General features: G+C 35.7%; 1 protein-coding gene across 7 annotated transcripts in view; it reads left to right on the top strand.

The window, feature by feature from the left end:
- STXBP5 (syntaxin binding protein 5) overlaps nt 1-19,454 on the top strand; it is a 105,153-nt gene extending 85,699 nt beyond the window's left edge. For 5 of the 7 annotated variants that reach the window (XM_015621631.2, XM_015621636.2, XM_015621632.2 and 2 more), the window contains 7 exons: nt 897-947; nt 5,022-5,261; nt 6,676-7,039; nt 9,566-9,731; nt 10,476-10,587; nt 12,762-12,982; nt 13,687-19,454. In XM_015621631.2, the coding sequence (XP_015477117.1) occupies nt 897-947; nt 5,022-5,261; nt 6,676-7,039; nt 9,566-9,731; nt 10,476-10,587; nt 12,762-12,982; nt 13,687-13,728 (1,196 nt within the window). In that variant the 3' untranslated portion in view covers nt 13,729-19,454. The remainder of the gene's footprint in view (nt 1-896; nt 948-5,021; nt 5,262-6,675; nt 7,040-9,565; nt 9,732-10,475; nt 10,588-12,761; nt 12,983-13,686) is intronic. The other 2 variants (XM_015621638.2, XM_015621637.3) reach the window with 1 other exon arrangement.
- The last annotated feature ends 1,563 nt before the right edge of the window (nt 19,455-21,017 follow it).

Genomic DNA, 21,017 nt, shown 5'->3' with positions numbered 1-21,017 from the left:
TTACCCTTGCAAGATCATAAAGAATTTAATGATATATCAAAACTGAAGCATGTGGCTGGGAGAGAAATATAGAGTGTAGTCCTAGTCTAGCAGATAAACTATATCAAAATAATTCCTTCTCCAGTTATTTGAAAGAAAGATGGAAGGGGTATGTATGCCTACTATTTTATTTTTGATGCTTTTTTTAGCAGAATTTGTTTGTATTCTACTGCAGTTTAAATGGACTGCAAGATTTCTGTTCCTATATAACCAATTTCTAAGTCAGTGATGAGCTGAAGTACTGTTTTTCACTTGAGCAGTATTATCAAAATCTTTCTGGTTTTTTGAATGTGTTGCAAGTGTTTGTACACTGCTGATTTTATGATTATTCTCTGTAATGTCTTCATTGTTCTAAGGTTGTGGATTTTATCTCAGGTGATTAGTTTTATACAAATTTGTATTAATTTTAGTGTAATTTCAAGTTCCTTTTCTTTTTTTTCTATTTTAAATGTCTCAGATTTGATCAGAAAATAGGGCATGAGAAATGGGGATGGGATCTTAACTTTTTGTAAGAATCAGTGCACATCCTTGCAATTCTGACCTCTCACCTGAGAAATTAAAACCTGAGGCTGAGCCAAAGCCAAGTTCATCCAATCCATTAAGCCCTTCCTGAAGCCTAAAGGGACATCAAGCTCAACAAAAGTCATAAGATGCTGTATTTAGGGATATTGCTGTCTTCCATGATTTAGTTTGCACCCCTCACTTGAGGAAGTGAGGCTCTGCTTTAGTGGAAATACTTTAAAGTACCTCAATGAATGTAATAATCAATTATATATTAAATATTGTGAAAGAAGCAAATAAGGACCAGCAAAATTATGTTTATTCTTTTTAAAAAAAAGATATACTTCACTTTTCAGCAAAGATGTCCAGGAAGCTAAGTTTGCCAACTGAGTTAAAGCCTGATTTAGGTAAGTTTATATAGTTGATTTTATTTTTACTAAATCTGAATGTGAGTATGTTAAAGTAAGAGGCCTAAGTTATGTAAGCTATCATGACTTTATTTGCATTTATCTGAAGTGTAGAAATAAAATTTTAATTGCACTCTTTTTGGGGACTCTCAGGCACAAAATGTCATTGCTGTCATCATAAGGTAAGCCTGCAATTCCTGTATATGGCTTATCACACTTTCATTGTAATTTTTAGGCATCTGTCACACATCAGTAGTGCTGTGATAGCAAAAGCGTGAATAAGCAGACGGCATTAGGAAAGCTGCTGTCTGTGTAAGACCATCTGATACACTTTAAATTGAGAAATGAAATATCTTAACAGGATATGTTGAGGTGCTCTCAACAAATAGTTGGGAGTAGTTTTGTAAATGTTAATTGTCTTGTGACCACTCTCTCTAAAGTAAAGCAATATACAGCTGTTTGGATGGATGACCAGTCTGAGAATTGATTTTTCTTGAAAATGCACAGTAACTTTTTAAATAAGGATCAGTTCATTTTTGAGGTCTGTAGTACTAAAGGTCATTGTGTTGCCTGACTAAAACTACATACAAATGAGTAGGTTGGGTTTTTTTAAATACTCGAGTGCCAGCTGTTAGATCAGATCCAACTCCTCTGACTTGTTCTCTAGAGATGACGGGGGACAACTGTAGACCTACAGTAATAAATGCAGCTGCCTTCTGCCTCCATGGCTTGCTCCTCTTTCTGCAGCAGAATTGCTACCACCAGCCCAGCAGAAGACAGCCAGGATCAGTCTGGCAGCTGTAGCACTGTGTGTTTGCCAGGTGCTGCTGCTGTCACCAGGGGGAAAAGTCCATGGCACTGGGATATTCTGAAACTGAGCTGGACCACCCTGATTTACAATTACAGCTTGCACCTCTCAGGGAAATGTGAAGTTGGAAGCAATCCTCAGAGATTCTTTATCCAAGGATTGGCAAGGATCCTTTGGCAGGGATATGGATGTTTTGACAATTTAACCTCTGATCTATTCATGAGCCTCCAATAAATAAGTTTTTAGACATATACCAGATGAAGTTTCACTGTTGTGTAGTCTAATTAGACAGATTTCCAATTATTTAATCAAACTTCCTTGCTTCCATATTAACTTTTTCTTGTCCTTTCCATGATGAACAGGAATCACAAGTACTCCCTATCTTAGTAATTTTTTTATGCTGTTGAAATCTGTCATCATATCTCTGACTTAATTTTTACAGATTTTTTTTCTTTACAGAATTCAGTTTGTTCTTCTCTAGGTTATTGTATCTAAACCTAGAGTGGCTTCTGTTAATCTCCTCTGGAACTGAAATTTTTCCACATCTTTCTAAGCTTAGTGTCCGGAACTAGAGCGATTTGACTGTGGCCATGTTGGCACAGAAGAGCAGAAGAATTTGACTACTCTTCAATATGTTTATGTTGTTCCACACTATGTTTACTAATGTTTTAGGGATAATTCTGGTATAGGGTGAATTTCATACTTGGCAAACTGGAACACATTTATACTTAAATATTAACCAATCTGCTATTTTACTCACAGTTCTTTGATGGCAGTAAGTACTTGGAAGTGTTACTTTTCCTTAATGAAGACTGGTGAAAAGTGAATGCTGATTTTTTTTTCAGCACTTTCCAATCTTGAAAGAGTTACAGTGTTTTCCACATCACTTAATATTTGCTGTTTACTGAAATAATGGAAAGAGTTTTTTGTCACATCATTTCTGATAAACTCATAAAATAGTTTGTACCTTCTGAATTGTAATGGCCTCTGACTGGTTTTGACTGCATGTATGTGAATATCTGTGCTTAGAGATCTCATTTTGTTCTGAGTAAAATTCTTCTAGGTTTTCAGGTCTGTAAATCATTTTCTTAAGCATTTACATTTTATTTTGCTTCTATTTTTTCTCATAGTGATATAGCTTTTGCATAGTGTTTTTCAGTGTGGGCTTGCTTTTATTTTTGTCACTTATGTGGCCATATCTATTGGCTGTAGGAGACAACTGAAATGCCTTTCTCCTAAATTCATTATCCTTATCATTGTCTCTTGTTTCTTTCCATGGCTTCTTGAAACCTCCTCTTCCATGATCTTCTTTCAAATTAGTTTTCTGTCTTTAGATCTTACACTGGCTTCTTTTACTGTCTGAACAGATAAAATCTAAACTATGTGTTTCTGTATTTATTCTTCTGTATTTATTTTCTTCTAAAACAGAAGTTATCTTCATCATACCCTTGTCTGCATTATACCATTGCTTTTCAATGTTCTAATTCAGTGATTAAGATGCTACTGCCACTAGGTGCTATTCCTTGCTTTACTTCCTCAAAAGAGCCTCATCTTTCCATCCTTCTGATGGTGCGTAGTGATTCATCACACTGCTGTTCCTTCCTCTTCATCTGAATCTAATCCATTTACAAACTTCTTTCTTGACTTCATGATAACTAGGATGCAGTAAAGCAGTTAAGCTTTTAACCCTCTGTTCTCTCTTCTGAATGGATTGTCCACCTTCAAAAATGCCCATATTGTCTGGCAAGTTAGATTTATTGGTTTTCTCCTGTCCATTCCAATGCTTTTGGAATTTGTACAAATACTCTCCAACTAGCTAGAACTCACAAATGCACATGTAAAGCTATGCTTATTGCAGTTAGGGTATGATTGATTATATTCAGACTGATTAATCCATGTTAAAGTTGAAAAAAAATAATTAAATTAGTAAATATTCAAGCCTGGAAAAAACAAGCATCATAAGAGGTGGTGGTCATTAGAAGACTCATAAAAACAAATTATTGTTTTACACTGGATTTACAGTTTTTAGTGTGAAAACTTAGTATGTCAACATCTGAGTTTACTGAGTTAGTTTCTATAATTCATGTTTTATATTTGACAGCTAAAATTCAACAGGACAATGTTTTTTTCTTTCCCTGTTGGAATGAGGCAATTATCTCCTGAGAAGTTTCACTGTTTGTGTTAAGTAGATGTGTGTATTTAATCGGTCGAAATCTAGTAGGTATGCTTTCTAAATGCATGTTAGATATTCTTTGTAGAAAGCTTTTCAATAATTTAATGAAACTAACATAGCAATAGTTCCAAATAGTACATGGTTGAATTTTGTTCTTTAGCTCTTAATCCTGCTTTTAAATATCAATTGCATCTATACCCTACTCAAAAGATTTTTTGAGTTATTTTTTTAAAAAGCGTAGCATAAATTGCATCAAACTTTTGCTGGTGAGGGCTGTCTTGTGCTAAAACTTGACAATTATGAAATAAGAAAGTATAACATTAAATTTGGTGTCTGCAGATATATTAGGTATTGCTATACCTACAGATAGCATACAGCAAGAGTGGAGCAGCACATTTTTGTTAATGTTAGAATTCACTTGTTGCTAAACAGCAAAACATCCAGAAAAGCTTTAGTGCTATTACTGGAACTATGCTACAGCATTCCAAGTGGGAATCTTCAGCTTTGCATAGCAGTACCAGGTGCCATTTGATAGCATTTGTTTTTCTCTTAATAAAAGCTTGGGGGTGTGTAAATAACCTGTTAGATCTCCTGCACATGGTTTCCTAAAGTGGAACAATACTGTGAGTCATTACAGGTTCCATGCTATCATGCTGTGCAGATGTTACTGCATTTCCTAAACTGAAATGGTTGTATCTTCCTAAGATTAGTTAACTGTGATCCATGGGAGCCAATATTTTTTCATCTGATCAATGAACTAATTGGCAGAGAGATTTCTAATCCAACTTTTTTAGAGGACTACCACTTGATGACTATTTTCCTCTGGCTCTAGAAGATCTAGATCTAGAAATATGCCTTAAAATTGTTTGTGATAATTACCTAATGGCAGCCTCTGCAAATAATACTGGGTGCTTTGCTCAAGAAACACCTGGAAACTGGGGAATAAGGAAATATGACTAAGTAAGGATAGGGGTACATAAATCAATAGCGTTATAGTTAGTATAAAATTGACGCTAAAGAACAAAAAAACAGTTAAATTCTCTTAATCCCTGCAATTTGCTATTCTTTTTAATTAATACTGATTTATTTTCAGATGTCAAAGACAACTCTTTCAGTCGATCCCGGAGTTCTAGTGTAACTAGCATTGATAAAGAGTCACGTGAGGCAATTTCAGCTCTTCATTTCTGTGAGACGTTCACAAGAAAGGCTGATACATCACCTTCCCCTTGCCTGTGGGTTGGGACCACGCTGGGTACAGTGCTTGTCATTGTACTGAACTTACCCCCAGGAGGAGAGCAAAGACTTCTTCAGCCAGTAATTGTTTCTCCTAGTGGTATGTACAAAGCAGACAGGCTAAAGTATGCTTTGATAAAGTGTTGTTGTTCTTAATATTTTTTTAAGAAACTGGGGTTTTCTTTACAATTATTGATTAATAAAAAATATTCCATTGATTTAGCTGCTAAGTGTAACGATCTAGACTGATTACTGGTTACCAGAGTTTCTCAAATTGGGAAAGTGTAAAGTACAGTTTCATAAAATATAAAAATACAACTTTAGTGTTTACTTGCTGAGAAAACAATGTTTGCAGTTGTTAAACAGAGATAGCAGAAGAGATGAATAGTATCAAATGCTCAGTTTATTCTTGTGGTTTTAGTCATGGAGTAAGAATCAATCAATTTTCCTGCAGCAAGAAAAGGGAGTGCAAACTGAGTCTGTAAATTGAACAACTAGCTTGATATATTAGTGGAAAATATATTCCTTTGGATTGCTGTGAAAGGTCTTGTATCTTGTTTTTCTGATGCACAGCAACTGATTTTGTTATAATTATGTAATAACAGTTCATTGGATATACTGTTAGTCATAGATTTAGCTTTCGTGCTACCACTGTCTAATGCAAGACATGCTGCTCTAGTCCATTTTGCTACACAGATAGTATCAAACATAGAAATGTTTGATGCACTGCATTGAAATGCAATGCTGATTGATTGGAGGAATGTCTAGGAGTGGCCATCTACACCGTAGATGGGATTTGTGCCCATCCAGTGAGGTATTGGCTGCAGTGGTCAGATTTGGTAGCATTTGGTCATAAAGGCAATGCCACAGGCTAGGCAGTGTGTTTCCTCTTTGGATCTGCAGCATAATCCTTGAAAAATATTGCTTTATATTTTGTACATAGAAAATGTTCATGTTGTTATTTATGTGTGAATAAATTAAAGTAAAATAAAATTTATTTGCCTAAGATCTGGCCTACAGAGACAGTGATTTGAGCAGTAAGGAGAGAAAACTTTTTCATTTCAAGCTAGAGAAGTGGATTCAAGGGGAGAAGGGGAGAAATAAAAAAACACACATGCTTGTTTCTGAACCAATTGAAGGAAAAGGTGGTGCTCACCTTTGACTAATAATAACATTTATTGTTGGTATTAAACATACTGTGTACTTATCAGGAGAGAATGAAATAAGTTGTATTTGTGACACTGAATTTAAATTCAAGTACATTTCCCTTGAAGTTAATGAGAGTATGTACCCACTTTGCCCTTGGAAACTGGTTTAACATTTTCCTGATTACATTTGTGCTTCACTGGTTTTTAGATAAATGCCCAAGGTTTGTGTACATCTGTTTTTCTAGGGAGACAAATTGAAGTTCTTGTTGTCTTTTCATTCTCCTAGCTTCTTAAAGGAATGTTTTGTAGCTTGGAAAGTGATTTAGGAGAACTGTTTTAGAAATGTGCTCAACTACTCTTTCCTAGGAACCATCCTGAGGCTAAAAGGTGCAATCTTGAGAATGGCTTTTTTGGACACCACAGGATCTTTGGTCCCACCAGCGCATGAACCCTGGAGAGAACACAATGTTCCTGAAGATAAAGATGAAAAAGCGAAAAAGCGACGACCTGTCTCAGTGTCCCCTTCTTCCTCTCAGGAAATCAGTGAAAACCAATATGCAGTGATATGTTCAGAAAAGCAAGCAAAAGTTATCTCACTGCCATCCCAGAACTGTATTTATAAGCAAAATATAACAGAGACTTCTTTTGTTCTTCGTGGAGACATAGTGTCATTGAGTAACAGTATCTGCCTTGCATGTTTCTGTGCCAATGGACATATTATGACTTTTAGGTAAGATCTCTTTGATAGTAACTTAAATATAAAAAGAAATAGTCTTCTGCAACACAGAAAGGTTCCTTTTTCCACAGGATGATGAATTTTTAAAAAATTACATCCACTCAGGGTTGATGATTCTCTAACACTTGAGCCTGAATAATTTTGATTGCACATTCCTATTAGTTGTGTCTTTAGCACATGAGAAAGTTTTATCACTTTAGCTCAAGCTACATTGATTCAACACAAACAGTTCCAAACAGGTGATATAGATCCATTACTTTAAGTTTTTCTAAAAGTTGAATTTACTTCTTGATGGAGAAAATTGCCTTGAGTTAGACCTTTAGCTTCCACCTGACCAGAACTCTGCCTGTTTTTGTGCAGCTATTTTCATCCCACCCATGCCTCAGTATTTTGTTGTGTAGCTTGCTTGTGTCTTAAAAGCCTTAAACTTAGTCTATGAAGTCAAGATTAACTGCTAGCAGTAGTATAGTAATGAGTCACCTAAAGTAAGGGGTTTAAGTTATGAGTTTAAACATGTGTTGTAGTAGTAGAAGTTCTTAAATATACTTACAGGTCAGCTATGTAATCTTCATGTCCTTTATCTTAAATGTTTCTAAGTGCTATTTTATTCTGAACAAGCAGTGTGTACATACTTACACCCTTGCACCTGCAGTTTAGTTGTGGCCTAATGATAAGATGAATGTGGAACATGACCCTACAACATTGTGCCAGTAATGTTCTTAAAAGATTATTTTTAAGGTTACCAAAAGAAGCTTTCAGCTTGGAAAATTCTATAAAAAATATTTCTTTAGCAAGTTTTTAGAAGTAAAACTAAAACTGATACAATCAAAACTTGTTTTTTAATTGTAGTGTGTAAGTCTGTAACTCCATTGGTGTATATCCCATGTTTTATGTATTCTAAACATCTCTTAAAAAATGTTGTTCACCTTGCAGGGCAAACAGTATTGTTTTTCCCAATTAAAACTAAACTTAGTAATGTTCAGATAACATATAGTGAAACAAATCCTGTCTCCCTTCAGGATTCACGTTGTTTTATAATGAACTCAGCATTTGTGCTAAGTTATAAATAAATAGTTACCTTGTGTGGGGAAGTTGGACTCCAACACTGAGCTCCATTTTGTAAGCCTAAGTTACTGCTGGGGAGCAGACCTTACATGCAGTTTGTGTAAAGATGTCAGAGCACTGCATCATACCCAAGATGCCCTGATATTTTACTACTGATATAAATCCAGCTAGGCCTTAAGTAACAGACAAACCTGTAACAGAAATTATGAAAAGGCTCTCATGGATGTCATGCTTGTCCTATTTGATCTAATGTTTTTGTGCTTTGAAGCAGTAAGAATGCTTTATGCTCCCACTGATCTGAAGCAAAACACTTCCCTGTTACTGACTCTCTTAGGAATATTCTTATTTTGGATACATGCGTGGCAGAGGTGTCATATCTGGGTGATATGCTTACAAGAGAATATTGCTTGTTATTTCTCACTTTTAAAATTTGCCTCCAAAGGCAATCTCAGCATCATGCAGAAAAAGAAAAAACAAAACAAGGCAACCTGATACTGTTCTGGTTACTGCATCTTTCTCTTGGTGTAACTTCAGTTTGCCCCTTTGCTGCTTTTTTAGTGTCTAGAATTAATAACCTTATGCAGATGGTGTCTGCAGCAGAAGCTGTTTGTTGTATTATTGGGACATTGACAGCTAACAACTTTTGTAATTTTTTTAAAAGAACTTCACAGGGATTGTTTGAGACAGTGCTTTATTTTTGGTTCTACTTGTCAAGAAATTAGGTATTTTGTCTTTTCTTACTTGCACTTATTATCACATTAAGGGAGAGGAATGTTTGGTAGGGGAATATTGTTCTAGCCCAAGTGTGCTGTCTGTTCTTCAGTAGATTGACACAGTAAGTTCTGCAGTTACATGTACAGAATCAGTAAATACAAGGTAAGCAAACTTTGCTCTAAGAGAACTTTCCCTTCAATATCTAGTCAGGAGATAAAAGAGGGACTTAATTCATAAGATTGTTTGAGGCTACTGTGTTCTGCTTTACTTTGTCAGCACACTGATATTTCTGCATTTTCTCAAGGAGAGGTTTTCTTTTAGATTTGTATTTTTAGTCAAGGAGAAATTATTAACCCAAGAGAAGAGACAGGATGTTTAATTGTAAACTCTTGGTAGATACTTATCAGAATGCCTTGGTAATTATTAAGTAATGCCTAATTCATTAAATAGTGAATTTGTGATTTATATGCTCAGACTAACATTTAAAAAAATGCTTTTAAATGCATCTGTGTTCCAGATGTTTAAATTTCACTTTTGAGGAGCTACCTTGAAAAATCTGATGTTTTGAGATTCTGTAATGTCATTAAATGAAAAATTAAATAAATTAAATTAAAAAAGAAAATTAAATTTAAATTAAATTAAAGAGGGGAAAAATATGTATTGCAGTTTAAGAATGAGCCATTTGATCAATAATTGACATTTCTTCTATTTTTAATGGGCTTTTTAATTATTTTCCTTAAGTTTGCCAAGTTTAAGGCCATTGTTGGATGTATATTACCTGCCACTCACCAATATGAGGATAGCCAGAACATTCTGCTTCACCAATAACGGACAAGCACTCTATCTTGTATCACCAACTGAAATACAGAGGCTCACCTACAGCCAGGAAACATGTGAAAATCTTCAGGTATAGAACCCTTTTTAAAAAAATCACGTTCTTCTTAGATGCATTCTGAGCTGAGCATTTAGGCTTTGGTGCTTTGAATTTTTTTCCCCCTTTTGTTTTCCTTCGCTGTAAATTCTGATTCTGCATGAATCATTTCTACATTAAATTTTTGTTTCATCCGTGCTATTGTAGCTGAATCAGTTTCTTGCTTAATTTCATTTTGTTCAACAGGAAATTTCCTCTTTTAGCATGCAGTTAAAATTCCCTTGATCAATTGACGCATGCTGACACAAGTGGGGAATGCTAACTCAGGATATTTGAAGGAAGCTATTAAGTCTCAGGGGTATTAACAACTTCTCAGTCATGCTTCAGCTTGGTGGTTGTATAGAATAATGAAATAGCAGAGTTGCAGGCTGTACTTTCATACTGCTCCCTGGATATAAGTATTTGTAGATAGAGTTTCAATAGAACAAAGTCAGGAGTCTTGTCCAAGTTGTTGAGGGGCAAGTTAGCTTTACTTGAATGCATTTCTTTGCTTCTGAATTCCATGAGCTCTAAGCTTGCAACCATCAGAAGCAGATGTTTTGGACAAATTTCTTAAAATGTATTTATTTTTCCATTTCCTACATCACCTTGCAAAAGCAGATGTCCATTTAAGCATATTCATTTTGAAATTCAAATCCATTAAATAAATCCTGAAAATGAAAGAATATTCCTTTCTTTTTAATAATTTCTGCCTTGTTACATCTCTTTTTCATTGCAAAGGAAATGTTGGGTGAGCTCTTCACTCCAGTAGAAACACCAGAAGCACCAAACAGGGGGTTCTTTAAAGGCCTGTTCGGAGGTGGGGCACAGTCACTTGACAGAGAAGAACTCTGTAAGTTATTATTAATTGTTATTTTTCTGGTATTTCTTCCCAAGGAAGTCAGTGATCCTTGATAAATGTATTACCTGTGTTGATGGAATGTTACCTTTTTGAAGAGGAAAGTAAAATAGGGAGTGACAAATACTTTTTTTCATAGATTTTGTGTTTCTGCCTTACCAACAAGGTCAGAAAAGCTTGGTATGTTTTTTCTCACAGATTCTTTTAGCTCATTTATTCAGCACTAGACGAGTTATTCCATTTCTTGTTTTATAATCCTATTTTTATTGATCTTTTTGAAGCGTGTAGTACTGACCATGATTCTATTTATGCTGGTAAACTGAAAGGGACTGCTTTTGGAGAATTCTGTTCTGGATACTGAGAAAATTAAAACTTAACTCCAGTTTTTTGCCAGGTTTTCCTTGTTTTACTTGTGCAGAGATGCCATAGGAATGACAGCAAGGACAGAACTGTTTGATATTTTAATTCAGTCTTTTGTTTATAGGACAGTAAAATTTAGATTTGGCAAAATTTTCATTGCTTTATAATTTTCTCTTTTTTTTTTTTTTTTTGATTACACTTTTTTTTTACTATGGTGACATTTAGCACTTTAATATGTTTAAGAAAAATAGCTTCCATTTATTTATTTAGGTATTTTCTAGATGCAACACCATATTATGCAAGCTTATTTTTAAGAACCGTTTTCTTATTAACATGAAATGTATCTATCAAAATCAACAAGGTGCCTTGCTAGTTCTTTCTTTTATGGTGGTTCTTTTGATCTCTACAGAATAAAAATTAGACTTTATTACTTGTGCTTGCACATTTTGAGCAAATATCAGATATTTAGATATTTAGAGGTCACTTCTTCAGGTCAGGTTACTTCTTTGGGTGTTTATATATATATATATATATACACACAAACACACACAAATGTAATACTATGGAAGGTTGGTCAAGTATTCTAGTAGAGAAATCTATGTGCACAAATTATAATTTAATATGACTGAGACAGAGGAAGGATACCTTGTAACTTTAGAAGCTATATCTTTGTATCATTTCAAGTTTCAATACCATTAAGGTTTTGCTTGTATCTTTAGAAGGAAAGTAGTATTGAAAGGAAGAAAAAAAAATCTTAATGAATTGTATCCTGACAGAGAGTTCAATGATAATTCAAAAGACATTTAAGACAATCTTTAAAGTAGCCATATATACCATGAGGGTCACAGCAGAATCTGTAATAAGTGAAATTATTTCTCTTTCTTATTTTGGGAATTCACAGAAAGGTGTTTATAGTATTAATTTAAATGTAAATCATTCTTAATAGAAGCATAAAATCAAATCAGAGAGTCTTGAAATACTGCATCAAAACATATTTAACCAGTTAATGTTATTTTTCCTAGAGGTAAAAAGAAAATATTTAAACCATATTTCATTGTACTCAGATTTCTTTTGTCTGTACAATTCTGCATGGGATTGGCACATCAAGTGTCTAGATTTTACCGGGTGACTGATGTCCCATTAAGAGCAAAGTCGATGCAGTCAGTGCCATCACTGGAGTCTGGAGCTGCTCAGCTGACCATTTGTGCTGATTTGTTCTTACAGCCTTACTGTCTTTTTACTTTTTTTGTTTGTTTGTTTGTTTTTTGGGGTTTTCTTGGGGCTTTTTTGCAAGGTTTTGACAATAATGACAGCACAGACACCTAATCTTCAGGTGTCTGCATGTAAAATTGAACTTACATCTGAAGAAACTTCTGCTGTTGGAATCAGGCTGGCTGGCTAACATACCAGCAAAGCACTTCCAGAACTAACCACAACTTTCATTTTCAAAACCCTGCTGTGTCTGTTGAACTCAACACACATTCCACATGAAATAAGCTGTACTGTGCTGGTGAAGTGTTTTTTAATAATTCTATTGATGAACATCAGAATTTTAATTTCACATTTGAGCTATGAAGAGCTTACAGTTTTATAACCTGCCTGCAAACTTGAAAGTAAGTTTGAATGTCTCAGTTCTAATGTAGTAACATCTACTAATGTGGAGTAGTGACTGTTGCTCATAGTCATACCTACAAGTAGCTGTTTGGTCTCCATGCTAAAAAATTACAGCTCTAGTTTCAGTGATATTTATATCATAATGACAGAAAAACTTACTATTCTGTATTTGCTGCTTTTGCAAATGCCTCCAGTTGGAGAATCAGCATCTGGGAAGGCATCAAGGAGTCTTGCCCAGCATATTCCAGGACCTGGGGGTATCGAAGGTGTCAAAGGAGCAGCATCCGGTGTAGTTGGTGAACTGGCACGAGCCCGGTTGGCACTGGATGAAAGAGGACAGAAACTGGGAGAACTGGAAGAAAAAACTGCAGCTATGCTTTACAGTGCTGATTCTTTCTCAAAACACGCTCATGAGGTGAGTATGTTAAACTGAACATTAAACTGGCTGTCAGATAAACGTGATTTCTGCAAATGATTGAGCTAACATGCCTGTGCATGCTAGAGGTATCTAAAGGGCATGCAGTATCCTTGATAAAGGATACTTGCCTTTCATCCATCACTTGTTACTCCTAACAATTAAGTACTAATTGTAAACAGCTTTGTCTCATGGCACATTGCTCTAGAGGATGCAGTCTGCTGGAGTGGCATGTAAGCTTCTAAATGTGCAACTCAGTCCCCATTACTGAAAACGTTGCTTATTGTCACTGAATTAATAAATAAGAAGAGTAATGCTTTATGTCAGATTCCTGCTGTCCTTAAGAAAGATCCTGTTGTATGCAAACCCTTTGAGTGCGAGTTCGTTTTTTTCCCTCAGTAACTACCATGGAATGGCTGTTCTCATCCATTTTCATGCTGACTTCTTTCCACACCCCAAGCTCCTGTGCAACCTCCCCATTCTCCCAAAAATGTCTTTTTCTGAGGCTAGAGCACCAGCAATGATGTTACTATTAGAAAATTCATCATGCTAAACACTCAATGCTTAGTAATGTGTTTGCAATTTTAAGCAGCCTTGCTAAAACCCTTTTCTCCTGCTGCTTTGTAAGCATATTATTTGTTTGTGTCATTGTACATTTTGGTACATTACAGAAACAGTAATTAGAGGTTTTTTTGCTTTTCTAGATGATGTTGAAGTACAAAGACAAGAAGTGGTACCAATTCTGATGACTCTCATCAATCACATCTGTTTAATTTTGTCCTGATGAAAAAAAAAATCTTGTTTTTTTCATTAATTTTGGCAGGACCAGTGAAATTTAAAGGAGTATTCACCATCGGATACTGTTGTTTCCTAGCACAAATGACACACTGTTTTACCTCAGTCCTGGCTTTAACTGAGGAGCTTTATATCTAAGAAACACACACACACACAAAAAAAAGAAACTTGAGTGTTTCTTAGCTGTTGGTTAGCATAAAGCTGGAAAAGAAAAGGTAACTGGAACACATGGAAAAGAGAGTAAAGGGAAATCATGATGAGATGGGCAGGGGCAATGCAGGGTCAATCCTGTGTTAATATTTCATATGCCAAAAGTTTTTGTGCTATTGTAATTGCTGCCAGTGTTATACCCTCCTGTAAGGAGAGGCAATAAATCAGGGGTCCAAGAGCTGGAATCAAGTTGTTTGTCTTGCTGGACAGTAGCTGACTTACAATTACCCTCTCTAGGACTCACTATATTTGCCATTATTGTTGAAGAAGAGTTGATGTTTGCTGTCACTTCTTTCATTTGAAAAGTTGGAAGCTTGGAAGATTTCTTATTGAAAATTGTATACATAGTTGACCTGTGCATAGTCTTTTCTTGGACCCCTGATCTAGTATTCTTGTATTCACATCATATTCTGTGACGTGAAAAGCAAAAGAACACGTAATTTTTGCATTAAAAAAGTCAAGTGAATAATATGGCTGGAATGTGTCATGCTGGGAGTTTTCATTTGTGTTATGGCTGTGCAATGTGAAATGTGGTAACATCTTCCTTGTGGTAAGAATTCTTCAACTTCTGTTCAGTTAAATATTATTTTTTGCCAAAAATAGTTATTGGTTCAGGTTGTGTAACATTTAGAATTGGCTGTGGGTTCCATTCATGCTGTGAGTTTTTATAGATGTTTAACAGAATGCATCTTTACAGCCATTAATTAAAATATCTGAGATAGTTTTGCTCAAGAGTTAAGTTCTAGATGCCCCTTTAGTCCTTTACTATGAAATCAGATAACCTTGGACTCAGGTTTTCAAAATTCTACACACCATGGAAGTGCTGATGCATGAATAATGGCAAGCACGCATCTAATGCTTAACAATTGTCAGTATGTTGTTCAGAAAATCTCCAGGTTCTGCCAGTAGTGCTATTTTACAAGTCCTATCTCAGCCCCACCCAGCACTAAAGGCAGTTGTCCTAAAGTTTGGATTTAGTCTCTAAAGTGATATTTTCATTGTAAGCAGTGGCAAAGTGTGCACAAAAATTTTAGGAATTGCTGAAATAATGTTCAGTTTGGGCGAGGTAAATAATACAGCTGAGCTAACTTGTTAATGGCTACTGCACTGAAGCTGTATCAGTGTGAATGAGCAGGGCTCTTTTTAAAAGAGACGTTTCCTTAAAATAAATGCTTGCATTTCAAAAATTCCTTTAGACCTTTTTCCTCAAAGTAGGAATAGTTATTGACTGATTTTGTTTTATAAAAGGGAGTACTTAGAAGCTGATAGGTCTACATTGTCTGAAATTAATTGCTTGGGTTTGCTTCTCCAAGCTTTCCATTTTGTGTACTTTTTCACAAACTTTCTGAATGTTCCCAAAGAAAAACCTGGGTTATATTTGTATTGTGAAGTGATGTTGAAGGCACACAGATAAGGCAACCTTACAAATCACCTCAAGGATGCAAAATATTAGTTATGGTTCTTAAATCACTTTTCAAATGACAGGCAAATATGTCTGGGCTTTGAAGCACAAACTGATAAATTTTCTCAATTTATGTGTAGCAACATTTCATTTAAAAAGACAATTGAATTGTGTTGCCAGTACAAGGGCATGCCCTACTATGCACACTGCTCAAAGGACTTAAAAAATGAGAATGTGACAATTCAAATAAGCAGTACTATGATATTTTGATTCCCATGTCCCATAACTACTGAGGCAATGTTTACTTGATTTACTTAACTCAGTTTGCCATGCAATATTTGGCTCTGCATGTTAATTTTCTTTTTAGTTTCTAATTAATGCATATTTAACACCATTCTGTGTGACACCCAGATAGAAGAAAACAAGATAAACCACTAACCATAGCACACCCAAACAAACCCACCCTACCTGACACTTGTCCCCTTCCCTGTCTCACATTTATAAATTGAGATGACTCATTATTATTTGACCTGGTGAAGATAAAGTACATTTCAGGGCAACAGAATCCTGGGAAATTAATCTGGTCAGGCTCTGGGGGAGAGGATTGTAAAAGTATTCTTCAACAAATTATGGTAACTTTCAATGGAAGATGATCTTGGCTTGAAAGGAAAGCATACTTAACTTTCTCATCAAGACACATTTGACAACCACCAGCAAGCCAAATAGTAAGAGGCAGTGAGAGACCATCTGCCAGTACCAGAAGAGCAATGGCTTATTTGGTGTTACAGAATCTATTGTAGTTGAATCTCTTCTGTTGCTTATGTTCAGGGCATGCTTCTAGATAAGAAGACTAATGGCATGATTGCTCATGAGATAAATACACAAATGGTTCTTGGTCAATAAAAGGGGCTATGTACAATTTTAGTCTAAAATGTTACTTTCTCCTTCCCAATGGAAGGAAGGCGATCACACGTACATCATTGCATCTTACTGTGCTATTGGTGGTGCACCTTTTGTACAGCAAAGTGTATTGAAATCCTTGCAGGGAAACACCCCTGGTTTTTTCACTAGCATTTTAGTTGTGTGAAATTTTTTAGAGTGTCTGGAAAACTATAAAATACAATTGAGCTGTTACTTTTTTTTAATGAAAGTAAGAAACTACCTGCTGCTACCTATCTGTTTATATGTAGTGTGTCTCATTAGGAACTGCAAACTGAAGAAGCTTTTCTTCACCTTAGTCCTGCCAAATCGTAACTTTTGAATCCTGGTATGTGTAAATATGTCTGTATTCCAAATCAGTCTGAAAGTGTTACACCACAGGCATCTCCAGTGATTTGTTCTTCAGCAAACAGTCAGTTATAAAGTATAGTAATATATAGCTGTGTTCCTTGTCTGTCTTTATGCAAAGTTTTTGTGCCTGAGGTGGTCCTTGAATGGCAGGTGATATTGGAAAGCTACATCCAAAGGAGGATTTTTGGAAGCAAGTTCATTTTCTTTTTTTTTCCTTTTAGTTTTCCTTTTATTTTCCTTTCTATGTTTTGGTTTGGGTTTTTTTTGTTTTGTTTGTTTTTTCTTGGTGGTGCTTTGGTTTGGGGTTTTTTTTGGAAGGGTGGGAATTCTTGTTTGTTTCTTTCTTTCTTTTGTTTTTTTCTTTTTTTCTTAATTAATGGCACTGATCTTACCTGAACTTTTAAACTTGAATTTTTCCTGCACTTTAATTCAGTCATGGTATTTTATTCCTTAATTTTGTTTCTGCATTTGTGCAGTTCAGGTTCATTATTTGTATATAAACACACATGTTCAATAAAGACTTTAGAACAGATTACTTTCAGGCACCTTTGCTATTTATGTGATTTATTTAGAATGTGTGTTTTCTTAGCAAAATATGTATATACAATAGAGAATCTAATAAAAGGCACATATTCTGTGTCAGCATTCAGTTTATAAATTAATGCAACACTTTCACATTTGTTACTAGATAATACAAAACAAATCTGTTATATTTATACATACTGCTTAAGAATATACTTTTAGTTTTAAATAATTTTTATATGTACACTTCTACCTTTAATTTTAAAAAGACTTATGTTCAAGTTTTAAGTCAAAGTACTTAAAGTATGTATATTATCCATAGAAGTTGTTTTAAGCTTATGAATACATTCATATCTCATATCGAGATGATACAATTACTAAGCAATGAAAATAAATAGCCCATTTTGCTTTGCAGAAAATAATCAGTTATTTTTACCTCCCATTATGAACACCCTTGAACAGTTCTCCAAGTATGGAGCAAGAAGATAGGGAACTAGCCTAATCTTAAAGTTTTCTCTATAGCTGCAGTCCATGGCTGACTGGTTTTCTATGGTCTGGGGTTTTTTTTCTGGTGTACACGAGAGACTTTTTTCAGCTCTATTTCTTGGACTTTTAAAATTCTCCAAAACTGAAGTGAGGTTTGTCCAATAAACTTTTTTTTTTTTGTTGAGTAATCTGTGTACTTTGATTATACATCAGCTCTTTACATGTAAATCAGGGTTGGTTTTTATGAGGGTTTGTTTTGTTGGGGTGTTTTGTATCTGAAACATGTTGGAAAACTTAAGAGCCTGTGGCTGAAGTGCTCTCTACTTTCTGCTTGTGGTTTAACATGTCTGGGCAGTCACTGACTGCAGAGTCTGGTGTGGGAGGGAAGGACTGAAGTGCCTTGCCTCCTTCTCCAGGTAGAAGGGCAGCTTGTCACTTGAGTCTTCCCTCATGCCAGCCAATTTCCTGGATAATTGATTTGAGTCTTTTCGGGTGGACGTTTATAATTTTGCTATTACCACAACATCAAATACTCTGTAGACAGAAATTAATGATGCTTGAGGGGTGGAAGTGAACAGAATCAGGGGGGAAAAGGGTGTAGTGTAGGTGAATCAATTAAGCCAATTTTACTTCAGTTTTCATTGAAAAGCTAACCTGGGCCGATTTCTTCCTCTTAAGCCCCTTTGAAATCTGTGCTATATATCTACCTTTATACTGTTTCAAGTCCGATGAGTGTACTGTTTCTGGGTTCTTTTACACCTTATAAAGTTTAGACTTAAAGATGTAGGTCTTAATTTTTAAAAAAGTGGAAAAGAAGGAAGAAGAGAAATGAGGGAAAACCACCAAACAATCAAATGAAAGATGTCAATCAGTATTTCTTTTAGTAGTTCCATGTGCGCCTAGAAACGTTTAAGCTAACCTACAGCTGTAGGTTACTTTGACACTTGTATTTCTTTCTGTTAGTACCATATTACCAGGCAAATAACTAGAAGTTAAACTGTTTCAGTTGAAAACATGTAAGGAGTTGTATGTGGATTACCACTACCATTCAGTCATAAGTAATGGAAAGGGAGAGGGGTGGGAACATGTTTTAAATATTCCCTTTTAAAACAGAATTGTAAATAAGCAGTACTGTGTTATTTTAGACCTGAGCTCTGCTATCTGTAGTGGTTAGAACTAGGAAAACATGCTGCTTTCTAGTTATGCTGCTGTTTTATTGTACCAGCACCATGGGGAAAAAAAAATACATCCGTAAATTTTTCTAACATTGCCCACTCCTGGGTAAGCATGCTTGATGTGTAGCAGTTCTCGTTTCTGTATATGTTAGTGTGTACACGTGTGTTTTCTTTTTCCCTTATGTTCATTGCAATTTATTCTTCAGTTAAGTCTTGCTGAGCCCCACTAGCTCTCCTGAGGATGATTACTGGAATATGCATTTTTTTAGGTAGGGTTGCAAATCCATCTGTCTACAAATATAGTTTCATATGAACTGCAAACTGTACTGTTACAAACTCAACTATGTTAGATTGCATAGAGTTATTTTACTTACATGTACTTGGACTGAACTATGTCATCATAATGAAGTTAAAAAATTAAGTATGGAATATTTTTGTAAATAAAAATACCTGTGAAGCTGGTATTTTAAATTTAAAATGTATTATACATTAATGTTTCAGAAAAAAATGTTCATATATGTGTATATGAATGTGTCATTATGCTGAAGGGCTCTTGATTGGGCAAAATAAACTATTCAATTCTCTCCTGAAACGAGTGTAGCTTACTCCTTTTCTTCCTGACCAGTTGTTTTTCTGCTGGCTGGAGCAGCAGGAAGGTGTGAGTTGTGCTTTCTAACAAGCAGAGCAGCCTGGCTGAGGAGGAGTAGCCCTGAAGGACCCAGAGAGCTGTGAAATGGTTCATCTGCAGTGATGTCCCCAAGCTTGTCTAAAGTGTTCCGAAATGTGCATATTGATGGTGCCAATGTGAAGTCCTGTTATCTTTTTAAGTTACCAGAAAAGTTAAGGTCATTCACTGTAGAGACTCAGTAAAGCAAAGTATTTTCTGTAGCTGCATTTTGTCAGTGTTTATTAAATGAAGAATCCGGTGTGTAAGGGGAGAAGAGATGAAACTGTTACTTTTTTTCTTTGCCACGTTTACAATACAGAAGATGTATTATTTTCTTGGATTAAGGCTCAGCTTTGCCACAGACCAGTTTCTAGCTTGCAGTCTTATTAAATTTGCTGTCTTTTACTGTTGGGGAGAGAGGGAAATACAAACAACCTGGCTTTGTAAATATACTCTCAATGGTGGGGAAACAATGAATCCGAAGAGAGGCTTGGGCAGTAAATCTGAGAAGTGAAATTGCTGTACCTTGGAGAAATTTTTTGAATCTCTTGATGTCAAATGGCAAAATATTTCACTGTTGGTTGTTTTAGTATGTGAGAATACAGTTTCATCTGTGGGAAAAGTCTGCTAGTTACAGACTTCTTGTTTTGTTTTTTTCTTTAATATCTGATGGTTGCATGTAATGAACTGGAAGCTCTGCAGTGCATAGAGTTATAAAAAGCATAATGCATTGGAATGAAAAAATTATTTCATCTCCAGTTTAATTGGATTCAAGATATTTGGAGCTGTCACAGTGCCTGCAGCTACTCGCTAGGTCTGCTAGTCTCCAATAAAAGTAAAAAAGCTACAGTAGAAGTAGCTTCCTCCCTATGGGTACTGTAGGACTGCACAGATCAATGGACTGACAAGAGGGGAGTGCCAGAGTGATGAGGTTGCAAATTGAAGCATTTTCATTTAGTGAAACTCAGGATTTGATGAGACCTATATTAAGAATGTGGTTCCTTTGCACATCATGTGTTTCAACAGTTTTGGTGCCAATGTACTGTAAATTAAATGCATTTAAGACCTACAGACATATGATTATATGCCCATCAGCACTTTTCTTACTCAGATTTTTTTACTGGGAATTTCATCCCAGCAGGGTCACTGAACCAGCCTCTCCTTGTTGCCCACTGGCCAGTGGGTGCTCAGTGGTATCCCCAGTTTTGCCTGCTCTATCCTCCTGCCTCGTGCACCTGGACTGCTCCCTTGGCCTTGGGGTCAGCAAGCAAGAGGCACTGTGTACTTCCTCTCACAGGAGAAAAGGAGCATCCCAGCCTGGTCTGAGGAAATGGGATGTTTTCCCCCACAGTCCTGCACTGAGGTAAACCCACAAGAGCAGGAAGGCAGCAAGCACCAGTTGCTCATCTCCTAGTTTGCTGGCTGATTTTTCAAAATGTGTAATTAACACTCCCTCAGTGAGGGCTTGGGGGCTTGCATATGCAACTC

Source organism: Parus major, chromosome 3, assembly GCF_001522545.3.
Source record: "Parus major isolate Abel chromosome 3, Parus_major1.1, whole genome shotgun sequence".
Taxonomy (NCBI): domain Eukaryota; kingdom Metazoa; phylum Chordata; class Aves; order Passeriformes; family Paridae; genus Parus; species Parus major.
Note: the sequence above shows the minus strand (reverse complement) of the source record. Positions and strands in the feature narration are given on the sequence as shown.